We start from the raw sequence: 13600 nt of genomic DNA, 5'->3' as shown, positions 1-13600 counted from the left end.
CTGGTAGGATTGAACCACTGGTGGAAAGTAGAAGATGCTTCATAACATATGTCTGACAACTACTTAAGATTCATGGTGGCTGGTGCCAGGGAGACAGGATACAAACACTGCATCTCTTTGTGTCAGCAAGTCCAGTGTCACTATGGATGCAGGAGACATTAATTCCAAGGGGAGAGCAGTGCCAACTTTTCTCAAAGGAATCCCTTCAACAGCTCCTCCACTTAGGTAGTTATGAAGTTCAGTTTCCAATGAAAGTTGCTGCCTCCTGGCATTACCTCTGCTTCATTAAATAAAGGAGACAGTTATTTGGGCAGTTACACTCTACAAAGCCTGCAGAAAGCAGGAGGAAGAGCCCAAAGTCACTTGACTAGCACTACTCATTTCTAAAATGCAGCTTGAGAAACTGAGGGGGAACATACGTGACAGAATATAATGAGCATTTATGAGAGTAATTGGAATGGATGGCTAATGGCCAGAGCTCTGGCATGTTCCATTAAAAAATAGCCAGGGAAACCAGAGAAGTGAATTTCCTGCATATCATGGGATGATGCACAAAAGACATTGTATGTCAGACACATAAGATGTGCAGGAATGCTTGAGATTCCTATTCAGATCAGGCATGAACATTACCACTGAAGATAGAGCACCAAATATGATATGCATAATTGCTGCAAAAAGCACATAACCCCTGAAATCACAGGAGATTCCTGGTCCTTTTTTGCCTAACATTGGTGCAGATCTATCTGAATTACAGATTCAATTAGAGAAAAAATAGACCTTAGTGGGACTCTCATTTTTAATGAGATGCTGCCCAGCTAGCAATCTAATGGCCCATCATATGTAGCAGATAGACTATAGATAGATTTTAGGAGCAGTTAAGGCAAGACAATGGATCACAATTCAGGAAAGGCTCATTCTGATAATTTTCTGGATTTATCAGTTTAAACACACAGTACAAAATTCTAGCTGACAACTAGCAAGAACTTAATTTGATAAGAAGGATTTGAGAGTTTACAGGGGCCCTTACTCTTCCTTACTAGGTCGTTGTAGAATCTTTTAAAACCTTGATAGGTATCACGACATTTACAGCCTCATGAACAGAAAAAAGCAAACAGCTCACTGCCAAAGAGCTCTTGAAGCAAAAACAGTCGATCTAGAAGCATTTATGTTCTATACTAAATACTGTACAGAGATATTAAAAAAAAAAAAGTTCCTGACCCCAAATGCCAATTACATGCTGAGAGTGGGATTTCTGTGGTTTAACTTAAGCTGTCAAAAAAGTAAGCATCTAGCATAAGCTATTTGCCTGTGCTCCCTCAGTAATCAGTGAGGAGAGACAGGCATCTCCAGGGAAAAATTCTTCTCATTCTGGGTAACAGGATGAATCACCCTCTGGGGACAGCGAGTTTCCAACAGCCATAAAGGGTATCTAGATGATTCCCTTGCCAACTGAAGTTTAGATTAGCTGGAAAAACAGACTAGATTTGGGGCACACCGGCACACCAGTCCTTCTTTTGATCTGAGAACAGAAAAGGGGTTCATATTCCCAGCATCTTACCGCTTAATCTAACAGTACTAGTTGGTCAGACAAAGCGTACTACCTTACAAACTTTTTTTCCTATGTATTAGACCATCATAGATAAAACTCTACCATCAACTAGATGCTAGAGTGCTAGATCTAAAGTTGGATAGGGTGAATCTCATCCCAGGACACAAGAAGAGTGGCATCAGATGAGTTATGCTCTTGAAATGCTTCTTCCTCATCACTGATAAGAAAGGACTCTAGATACTGAGATTAGATATTGATATACATATCTGATAGACAGATGTATATAATTGTCAGGACAGACGAATCCTACCAAAAGTTGATGGGTGCATGCCATTTATTCTCCAGTAAGTGCAATGAATGCACTCCAATCCCAGCTGAACAGCAAACTGACTTGTGCACTCATGTCCCTCCACCATTGCGTACTGCCTCCTGCTCACAGGTTTTGGTCAGGGAACAGCTGTTTTCCTCAGACAATGAAACACTCTGGAGAAAGTCAAATAAAACCCCTTTCTGTGATGCTGCATGAATACTCTTTTATAAGTGAAAATGAGGGGTGCCACTAAGACAGACATTTAGGGAAAAGCTCCAGTCAAATCTACCAGCCATTAGGCCATGTCGGGAATGTTGTAACAGCCTCGTGAAAGATCCTGCTTAGTCTCTTTCATACAGTGGCTCTTAATAATGAGCATATAATAAATGTACAGTCTCAGGAATTTACTATACAGTATCCAATTGGATTTATATAGTCATAAACTTCTACAGCACTGCTTCTATGATTTACAACAGTCTCTACCAATTATGAAGCTATGCCTGGATTTGAGATGTAAAAGGCAAATGTTACCAGACTGGTTGTACAGTGATACTATACAAATGCACATTTGCCACAGCAATTTTGAATTGCTTGTTAACAGAGAACCATCGCAAATAACCATGTATTTTAGCCTGCTCTCATGAAAAGCACCAAAAGCAGAAACCTAGGAAGTTTGTGGGATGGGATTTTATTGTGATGGAGTTTAGAGATAGGAAAGGAGTGGGGAGCGGATAGTCCATGGACCTCATCAGTGAAACTTCTGCTACCTTCTGCCTGGATTGTAGGGGACTGGATGGACTTGGTAGCTTACCTGATCCCTTCCCAGATCTATACTTCTGATTTCCTAAAAAGAAACCACCCTAGGAAATACTGTAACTTACTGTAGGACAAGCGTCTCATGACCTAAATGGATAGAAGGATGTTTACTTCACAGAAGTTTTCCAGCACAGACATTTAATTTTGCTGTTACACAGCATATTAAATAACTATTTCAGAAAGGACTGTATGTCATGAACAGGAATTACCTGGGCATCGTGGGCAGCACAGCTGTGGTACATGCACAGGGGAAGGACAGTGTAGACTTGGGCATCTTATTCTGCTGCACAGTACATTTCCATTCTGCAGGTAGAATATAATACAATACTTTAATGAAATGGGCTGTCTTACCAATTGATGTGTTCTCTATTCTGCATCTACATGTTTTAAAAACAAATGCCTTTTTACAACATTCTGATTTCAGTTACACTGGGGTAAGCCCAGACTACTTTCACTGCCTCTGAATTTATGCTGGAGGTCAGAATGTAGCAGAAATCCATACAAACCTTAAAATCAGAGGAAGTGCCTAAAAATGGATTACAACAATCTTCATTTGTGTTTTTCTTTTGAGCAGAGTATGCTTAGGAACTGCATTTCCAAAACTAAGACATGGATAATGAATGGTAGGTCTCTGAGATATCCCCTACTGAGGATTAGTTCAAGACTGCAAGAGACAATAGTGTCTGTAATTGTTCCTGAAAACTGTGGAGAGTCTTTTGTTTTCATTTTATGGGTTCCCCAGTAGACAAAAAACACCAGTTGGTAAGTAGCCATTTTTCTAAGAAATACGAGCAAGTCTTGGGAATAGTGTTCATTATTCATGTCATTAACATAATATTCTAGTTGACCACATCTAAGTTTGATTTATAATTAAAACACAGGGAATTTTCATTCTCCAGTGTCTGTAACCAGAAGACTATCCATTTCAAATTCCCATTTCCCATCTATAATTCATTCTCCTAATTTAGCTCCGAGTTGCTCATGTTTATAGCAAGAAAGATCTTTCATCATGAACACTGATACTATGCTATGACTGTAGTTTTAGGTGGTGTCAGGAATAAACCCACTTCATTTTCATATGCCTTCTGGAGCACTGAAATGTTTCCAGTGGAGGTGCAGACTTCCTTAGCATCTGTGTAGGCTTTTCTAGCCATCTCTTTCAAAATAATCCATTGACTCCTAAATATCTGCAGACCACAGGCTGGAATCATACTGTTAGATCATTACTACCCACAAACTACATTTGTGCATCTGCTTTGGGAAAGAGACACTAAAAGTGATATCACCATCTGTTTCCAATGATGACTGAAATTAAATACACTAATTTTATAGGGGAGGAGCAAATTTTAGGCTGTAGACTCTTTGCAGGATAGGGACTATCACTAGTCTGCACAGCTCCTTGTCCAGACCATCATCTGAGAGCCTATAAAGTACTACCATAGAAGAAAGGCTGGCGCTGCCTGCTGGCCTGGCTCCATGTTGCTTACTTGACCTGTTCCATGGCCTCCCTCTCTTTTTAATTATCAGTCCTGTGACATCTCCTGAGGTGCCTGTTTACTTTCTGTGCATGATCAGCTGTGACAGAAATTCTGCAGGCCTACTTCTCTCCTCAGTGCTGCTGTAGTACTCCACTGTTTGCAGCAGGACAAAACTGTTTTGACTGATCTTGTGCTTGGTAAGACTGATCTTATGCTTAGATTCACAGTGGTATTTGGGAGACCAAGCCCTACTGACTGGAGTAGGACTTAAACTCCTGTAGGCCTCTGTAAGTCAGGGCCACGGTTAGCATTTCTGCATCAGGTACCTAAAGAGTAACAGAGCATCTCTCTTCCTGAGCTGCGTTATCTGTGCAAACTGTGGAGAGCATTCATTTTAGCCCCTGAAGTCTACAGATCTGACTATGAACACAAGAAAAAAGCTGCTGTATTTCAGAGAGTAAAATAATGATCTGACAAATTGTGAGCGCTCCAATTTACCTGACAGTAACCGTCAACAGTCTCCACTGTGTATTGGGAGGGAGAGGAGGAGTTGTAAAAGAAAGGGAGAACAGGGTGAGAACACTGAATTATGTTTAGCTTTATTCTGGTTTCAGTATGTAAATTATAACTTGTAAAAATACAATACTACATACACACAAAAACAGGAAGGCTTTTTTTTTTTTAATCCCAGGCTGAATAATTTGGTCTCTGTTTAGTTGGTTAATTTGTCTCGCCTTTTTCTTAAACATCAGAAGTGTGTGTGTTGGGAGGGATGGATGGACGGACTGATTTAGAGATGGAGCAGAGATCTCGGTCTGTTGCCTGGCTGATAGGACTTGTTTTGTGTGGAGATCATATGGATCATGATGTTTTGAGGCCAGCAAAGTAATTTTGATCACACTGCTGATGAAGACCCCTGGGGATTTTTTTGCTTTTCTCTGCAGTGTGAGGGAGTAGGTTGCTACTTCAGATTCTGTACATATCCTTCGCCTAACTGATTTACTGCCAGGGAATTCATAGCGGGCTTACACTTGGGTCTCCCTTGTTTGCTGTCTGTGGCACATTCTAGTTTTATTTTTTATGCTGTAATATTTGGTATAAGGTCTGTGCTCGTGCTATGTCATGGCATGTTTTCTATTGCTTTATCTAGCCTTAATTTTGTTAAAATTATAGAGTTTCCTGATTTTCTGGAGCATTTACTGTAGGTCAGTGTTCTGAGGGCATTTCTTTTGGCCAGTACAAAGCTCAAATGAATGGCTGTATGCTGCAGTTGTTATTTGGAGTCTTCCTTCCAGGCAACAAGAGTCACATCCCAGAGATCCCCCAGCATCCTCACTGCTGAAATAACCCCAAGTTACATTTTGCACCCTCATGGTACAACAAAGGTAAAACTGAGTGAACATGGAAGAGTCCAGAACCACTTCTGAGCTGCATGTATTGATAATTAGCACAAGCAGTTTCCTTCTTTACTAACCTTGCTTCCCTGAACTGTCACTCTGGTCTTCCATGCCCATGTGCAAAGGAAAGCAATAAAATACACTCCAGTTGTTGGAGCCTCACAGTGTGTGGGTATGCCTGGATCACGGCACTGCAGTTCTCTAGAGGAGTGTTCCATGCCTTTTCCCATCCCTCCAATCTGTCTAACATCTTCCTAAAACTCACTGAGCAATTATTTGTATCCAGATCTCCAGGGTTTCCAGTGAATTTCATTCCCACCCAAGACAGCCTTCTGGCACTCTAATGAGTGTTTTGGGACGCATGGACTCTGAGGGAGTTTTCAACTTTGCATACAGATCAGCAAAAATTAGTAGAAACTCCTTTTTGCTATCATTAGGGACTTTTTGTTTTCTTCCTACTACGTTGCTTTTTCTCTTACAGATGCATTCTGCTGCACAGATCTGAGATAAAGCCAAGCTTGTGGGACTACTGTTTGTGCATCTCTGCACTAAATTGTAGTAGCAGATCCCTCAGAGCAAATACTGCACAGGGGCCCAATATTTTACACTTGCAGGGGGGAAAATAGCCAAGAAAACTTTATTCTGTGTTAAATACAGCAGACAGAACTCAGCATCTGGAGTGCCTCATATGTTAGTGATTAAGATCCCTTACTGTTTAGTCATTTTCAAGTACTCCAAGGGACATACTCGGCCCTCATTTTCCTGTGCACCCCCCCAGCTGTATGTGACATACTTAGGGGTTCTGTGACTACTGTGTCTTCCTAGCAGGATTTGACTGATGATAGCCAAGGACATGTCCTTTCACATCCTGCCCAATTCTTTCTGCTCCCCATACTCTTTTTGCATTTTTCATCATCACATTATTCTTTCATAGATTTCTACCAACGGTGATATCCAAGCCTGTTCTTCAGCACTTTAGAGCAGCAGATGCTTTGACTGGGGAAATGCCTCCGAAGATGTGGGCACTGTACATAGATCAAAACACTACCAAATTCAGCATAATCCTCCATATTGATGGCACTGCAAGGATTGTATTTAGGTAGTGGGGTCCAATTATTCAAGATGTAATGCTCAGCATTGACAAAGCTTCTGGCTAGTTAAGGAGCTTTTTTGTCTACCCTTTGCAAGTATTTTTTGCTAGTATAGGCCTTCTCTGTTAATATTTTCCCTTTACTAGGATCACCTGCCACTATTTCCTGCAGCGTGATCAGGACCCACTAGTGAAAACAGGTTTGGGCTTTGCCAAATTGTAGATACAACAGAAAGGATTGTAGTGAATTAAGCAAGTAGAAGTTGTAGGATCAATAACTCAGCAGTCCTACCTCTGAGCAAAGACAATTAACGCAGTAAACAAGGCCGTAGGGTTCTAGATAAGGATGCCATCTTTCTCCTACACGATACTTCTTATCTTGAAACACACAATATGTATCTGAATCTGTAAAACAGTGAAGAATTGAAAGAGCTATGAATCAGTGTTCCCATTCCATACTCACAAAGTGGTTTTAGGCGTACAGTGTTTTCTGTAAACTATGTTTGTGGATGGTACATAAAATTTTGTAAAAAATTACTATTTTTTCTTTCCCTGGAGAATCACACAAGAGAAATGCCCTTATTTCATGTGCTGTTCTAACCTCCCAAACCAAAATAAATGACATGGCTTCTCATCTTTTCAAAATTGCAGCTCCTGAAATAGATGATGAAATGGCTTTCATACCAGGTGTTATCCTTTCACCTGCAAAAACACATGCTACGATCCTGTTTAGGTAACAAAATTGAAGTGCTTAATTATTCAGACAGGTTTATAGAAAACAAAACCTTTTCACTGCAAAACCAAATCAATTGGCTCGACTCAGGAAAATCCCAGGTTGTACAGCAGAGAGATTCTGACTGCAGAAGGAAGATCAATGCACTGTCTTTACATTGAATATCCAGTATCTTCATATTTTGACAACCAAATAAAAAATAAGTTTGTCCTAGTATTTCAGAACAATTTGTGCTGTCTTACATATGCATCAGCATTCAAAATATTTTAATATCTTTCTGTTCATTAAGCACTTCTGATCTTGCAGGTGCAGTTTTGCAGATACCCATCTCCCTATCAGACATTATTGCCCTGTCTCTCCCTGTCACATTATGGTTTCACATTGAAAACTCAAATCTCTTCAATAAGAGTGTTTCTCATGTGTCTCCGTGAAAGAATTCCTTCCTGTTATCTTAATGATATCCAAATTCAGCTTAATTCATTACCCTCAGTATAGATGATACTTCAGAGTATCAAACAAAATACTTGTCCTCCAAGTGATAATCCAAGCAAGGGACACCCTTCACATTTACTGGGCTAAAAGAAGGTAGCAAGAGGTAGGGATTATTAGTAGTAACTGTGAAGTGATCTGCTTTCACTTCATACAAAAGCATGACAAATGAAATGCAGGATCTCAAAAAGCAGATGTCTGGAGTTTGATAATTTCTCCACTGTGCTTTCTTTGAACAGGGATACCTGCACATTGTTTTCTTGTGAGTAAATTCAGTGGAGAAGGTGGCCTTTTTGGAACTTGCTCTTTTTTTGTTTTGTTTTTTTAACTACTTCCTTAGAAGCAGAAGCTGCTGATACTGAGGCTGGAAATTTTAACTACTTCTCAAGGGCAAATAACGTCTTTCGTAAGAAGGCCAAAACCCAGCCTGTGCAGGTGGGGAGAGCATTCCAGAGAGCTCGTAACAAGGCTGCAGCAGTCAGTAACTTCTAGACTTATTTGGGAAGTTACTCCTCCTTGCAGTGCTTTCTGAAATGTGTTAACATCTCCCACGGGTGACAGGCTTTGTAGAAATAGTCCCTTTGTTTATGTATTTTTTTTTAGTTCTTCTCATCAAGTTTTTGACAGTGCTTAGACTCTTAATTTTCTCAAAGGATGTATCTAATCCAGTTCATATGAGGTTGTTTTTGGAACACAACAGAACAGTCTTGGACGAGCTTTACACTAGCTGAAAACTTCAGCACAATAGTCTTACACATGGGAAAAAATCCAGATAATCCGTCAGATGTTTACAGAGGTCACTAAAATGGAATTAAGCACTCTTTTGATTCAGGATATTTGAAATAAAACAGAGTCTCCAATTGATGTGTTATGTTCTTTATGATGCAATGAAACCTGTACAGCTTTAGGAAAATGTGCCCCAAACGCGGGTGTGACCTCATTCTACTGAATGTAGGATTAGAAGGAGGAAGAATGTTAGAAGGTTTTGAATGCAGTTCCACAGTTTAGGACATTCTTGTTTGAAGATCTTTTCTGAACCACATCTGTCAAATAGAAGGCAAATGTCAAATTTGGTTCAATGTGACAGTTTTGTTTGAAGTCTACTTACGTTTTACTTGTTCTAGTTTACCACCATCTATGAAAAGGAGACAGAGCACACCAAAAAAGATAAAATGAAAATCTTCCAATATCCACTTTTTTCTCATCTTTATCGTCAAAAGGAAAAGAAAGAGCCTCCAAAGTAGAGAATGTTGAGCTGTTGGGAAGAAAAGATTAGCTGAATTAAACTCAAATCTCTGACATGATTTTATCCAGCACACAGAAATCCTGAACTGCCAGAACCAAAAAATCTGTCTAAATATCCTTGATATATCAAGGATCTTCATTTCATGGAAACTGCTTTGGCTTCAGGGCATTTCATTTTTGGGAAAGGGGCCACATTCCCATTCATGAAAGCTGAAAACTTTATTACTTCTAATAAAGTCTTTATTTTATTCCAAAGCAGAGAAATCTGGCAAGCAAGCAATCTGAATTCTTAGAGTTCTCTTTCACAAGAAACTAGTTTGGGAGATTTTCTTGTAGAGCAGCTCTTTTGAATGTAACTTAGGACATACAGGTGTCAGATGTAACATGTTTGCTTCATCATAAAATTAACCTTGGGTCTCCTTGGTGTGTCGGCCCTGCACTACAGAAATCCACGCTTCGGGTGAAACGCTGGCCATGCCGTAGTCAATGGGAGTTTTCCTCACTGCATCTAACAGGCTTCCACCACTATTCAATTCACCCCTCCTCCCCTCTGCCAACTACTATTGTTCTGGGATTGTGTATAATTAATTTTTCTAGAGTTAACCCTTCCGTTGCCTTGCTATCTGAAAGCAGAATGGGGGAATGACATGTCATCTTCATTCTTGTAGATCTTTAATGTCAAAATGTTGCATATGGAGCAAAGCTTAATGTATTCTTCTCTGTGTCGTGCAGAGATGGTATCGTACTTGCTACATGAACCCTTCTATCTTTTTCTGGCTTTTAAAAGGTGAATTATTTTATAATGAAAAAAACAAGGGAGAAAATATTTAACTAAAGTAGAACTTACTTTTGATAGCCAACCTAAGATTCTAAATTGAGAAATTTGTTGATGCTTTACTGTTTATCAGAATTAATTGCAAAAGTATTCTTTTCCCAGAGTACACTTGTCCATAATTTACAATGTTGGAAAGATTTGGGTTTGATTTTAAGAGCCTTGATGTGGATTCACAATTAGTTTTACAAAAGTTCAAAACAAAAAAGATTCACTATCAGAAAAATAAACAATCTGCTTTGTAAACTAATTTCACCTCTTCAGATTTCATATAAATAACAGAACTGTACATTAATATGTATCAGGTCACAGATAACCAAAGCAGAATAATAATTTGTATACGTATATTCAAAATTAAGTGTTGGATAACTTAGAGAAATTAACTAAACAGTAAATTAACAAGCACTTAAAATCTTCCTATTAAGACTGTTGAGATCTAGGATACTGTAACAAAGGGTGGGTAATCTGATTTTATCAGGGTGTTTTTATTGCCTTTACTGTTTAAGGGTTCTCTACATTCCCAAACCACAACCAAAATGGACATCTTCATTAACTAAGCAAATGTGTGCAACTACTATGTCTATACTCAGTAAGCCCATTCAAAATAATGCAAATTGCATCTGAAAACGTTCAAAAAAATAACACTATTTAAAAAGCACACTCCCTATGCAGTAACAAAATAAAACTTTCCATTTATTTCGGAAGCTGAAAATAATATCCCAATTTCAGATGAAAAGTTTAAGTCGTTTTTTCCTTTCAATGTGTTCAAATCACACAGGACATTTTTAAGCCAAACAACGTTTTAAAAATTGTTTAAACTTAAAACCTTGTAATTTAGTCCCAGGACATCATGCATGCATTGAGAACAACAGTAGCACATCACTGGGACTAGCAGAAATGTGAATGTTTAAATATTTTGGCCTTCTTGGGGGTTGCTTAAGCAAATAGTATTTATAAATGGAGCACAGTTACGCTTTGTGCAGCACTTTACCTGTTAGCTAGATGGGTTAGTTTGAATAGAAAGGCTCAGAAATCCATCCATTTTAAATGTCAGGTCTTCAAAAGGAAGAACACTTTAAAACTTGGACTGCTTACGCTCAGAAGTGCTGCACAGTAATGTGAAATGGAGGAGTTAATAACAGAAATGGGATGGAGACTTTTGATGTGTTTCTTAATTCTCTTTAATTTCTGTATTGTTGTTACTCCAAATATAAACACATACTTTTCACTATTAGCACACTCCCTTTATTTCCCCAAAGGGCAATGTCCTAAAAATATTTCTGGATTTAAATAATCTCAGTTAGGATTAACCTGTTAATTATTGGTGTGTTCTCTGTTTAGTAGAAACAATGAAAGTAATCCACTTCTTACATGAATTACTCGCTGAAATAAGGCATATGGGTCTATTTTTAACGCCTCGCCCTCCAAAGAGCCCGCTTTAGGAACTACAAGTGGCAGTGGCCGGCCTCGCCACGTTTTACGATTAATAAAAAAAAAAAAAAAAAAAAAAAAGAGCAGTACTGAGCCACTGAGCTTAGCTGGCGGAGGCTGTGAAATAATGAGCGGTGCTACCGGAGCGGCTGGCCATGGCCCAGGGCAGGACCGGCGTTTTGCCGGCGGGGCCGGGAGCGGAGCCGGGAGCGGAGCCCGCGGCCGCTCAGCCCGGCCCGGCGCACGGAGCGGGGGTCGCTGCCCCCACCGCCCTCCCCGGGGCTTTGCCTCCCGCCAGCCCTGCTGCAAGCCGGCCCTTTTACCGTCGGGGGGTGTCTGCAAGCAGGCGAGTCCCCAAGTGATCCAGAGGCTCCTGGCGCTCGGGGCTTTAGCAGGACCTGCCGTCCCCTGGCGCCGAGCCCGCGGAGCGCCCCGCGGTCCCGCCCGGGCTGGGGGTAGGCGGGGGTCGAGGGCTGCCGCCGGCGGGGTCCCGGTCCGAGCCCCGGCAGCGGAGCCGCAGCGCGGACGCCGGGGCCCGGCCAGGTGCCGGCGGTGCCACCGAGGGGGCGGCAGGACGCCGGGCGGCCCCCACCATCGGCGGGGCCAGACGAGCCGGGCTGAAGACACGGGAGGCGGCGGGTACCCCCGCAGGGCTGCCGGTGCTGCGTCCCCGGTCCCCCGGGGCAGTTGCCCGCGCCCCCGGGCGCGGCTCCGAGAGCAGGACCGCGCGTTCCCCGGGGTCTCGCCTAGGAAAGAAGAGCTTACAAACCTGGGGCAGGGTTGGAGGCCGCTCCGCTCGGCCACGGGCCCCGGAGGCTGCCGGCGATCAGCGGCTTCGGCCGGGGGAGCCGCGCGGCTCCGCGCTCTCCGCTCCGCCGGGGGACGGGAGGGCTCCGGCCAGGCGGCTCCGCTTCCCGGTCACCTTGCCATAATCTCCCGCGGCTCGCCCGGGGCTCTCAGGTCTCCCCTTCGCTCCCGCGGTGGCGCTGGTGAGGGGGCAAGCAGGGGACCGACGGGTCCTGCGGCCGCCGCCACCGGCAGCCCCCGACTGTCGGAGGGGAGCGGGGAGGGAGGAACCCGCTAAGCTGCGGGGACCGCCGCGGGGCGGGCGCTCCGGAGGGTTCCCGGGCTGCCCGGCCTGGGACACCTGCCACCGCCTCCTGCCCCGGCGGGGAGCGCAGCGAGGCCCCGCGGCCGCAGGATGCTCGGCGGCGGGTCCAGCCCCGCAGCCCCGCCGGCACTGGAGCGGCGGCGGGAGGAGCAGCGGAGGAGCCCGCGCCCCGGCGGTCCGCCCCCCGCCCCGGCCCCCTCCTCTCCCGCGGCCCGCTCCCGCGGCCCGGCACACCCCGGCGTGACTGACACGGCCCGGGGTGGAGTTTGCTCCTCTATGGGGGGCCGGGGGACTTGGCCCCCGCCCCCCCCCCCCCCCCCCCCCCGGCTCACCTCCCACCCTGCGGGATCCACCTGCGGGGCTGGCAGGACCCGGACCCGGGCTCCGGTGCCTCCAAAGGGAGCTGCTCCGGCCATAGCTCCCTCCTCGGTAACCGAGCCCCGTGGGCGGTTTGCTTCGAGAGAGGGCTCGAACACCGAGATGCCTCGGTAATGGGCTTGTCACAGGCGGGGCGCCCGCCGGAGCAGAGCCGGTGGAGTTAGCGCTGGTCCGCGGGGATTTGCCAGACACCCTCTGCTCTGATTTACTGTGTTAGAAGCTTTCAAGGTCACATTGAGATTCTGGTGGAACTAAATTAAACCCATGACTCATGACATTATATGCTTGGTCAAACATTCTTTTTCTGTCTTGTTGTGGCCCCTGTAACTAACAAGAAGAGATCAGTGAACCCTTGACAAATGATCTGAGAAAAAGGGTGAGGTATGAAGAGACATCATGTGGAGAAACAAATTACAACCTATTTCCCCTAGTTTGGGACCAGGTTGTTTGGGGATCACTGCTGGGAGGCCATACACCTCCCAGGCTTGGTAGATATTTTCAGAAGGCTGAAAATTGAGCAGAATGTTCATTTCTTCCATTGTAACTCAGCTGGACAAAATATTGAAAATGCAGTGTATGGTGAAACCTTATACTAGCATGAGGAAAGACTAGTTGACTTACTAAGGGGTTTGTAGTGTAACTCCATGAGTAACCAGGGCTGTGTGTTAATAAAATGCGACTTTATAACTCTTAATATTAAAAAAGGAAAAGAGAAAGAAACTGTATTCTGGAGCTAAGCGT

General features: G+C 43.5%; 1 protein-coding gene across 5 annotated transcripts in view; it reads right to left on the bottom strand.

Annotated features, from left to right (window-relative positions):
• The window catches only part of CHRDL1 (chordin like 1), a 45346-nt gene extending 32308 nt beyond the window's left edge, over window positions 1-13038 (bottom strand). Inside the window, exons 1-4 of one of the 5 annotated variants that reach the window (XM_074882442.1) lie at window positions 12814-13038; window positions 8971-9117; window positions 6933-7045; window positions 2885-2978 (exon numbers count right to left, since the gene is read on the bottom strand). In XM_074882442.1, the coding sequence (XP_074738543.1) occupies window positions 2885-2978; window positions 6933-7045; window positions 8971-9067 (304 nt within the window). In that variant the 5' untranslated portion in view covers window positions 9068-9117; window positions 12814-13038. Of the gene's footprint in view, window positions 1-2884; window positions 2979-6932; window positions 7046-8970; window positions 9118-12139; window positions 12552-12813 lie in introns of those variants that run through there. The other 4 variants (XM_074882440.1, XM_074882443.1, XM_074882444.1 and 1 more) reach the window with 4 other exon arrangements.
• Window positions 13039-13600: the final 562 nt, after the last annotated feature.

Source organism: Strix uralensis, chromosome 13 (genome assembly GCF_047716275.1).
Source record: "Strix uralensis isolate ZFMK-TIS-50842 chromosome 13, bStrUra1, whole genome shotgun sequence".
In the NCBI taxonomy this organism is placed as follows: Eukaryota; Metazoa; Chordata; class Aves; order Strigiformes; family Strigidae; genus Strix; species Strix uralensis.
This window is presented reverse-complemented; position numbering and strand designations above follow the sequence as displayed.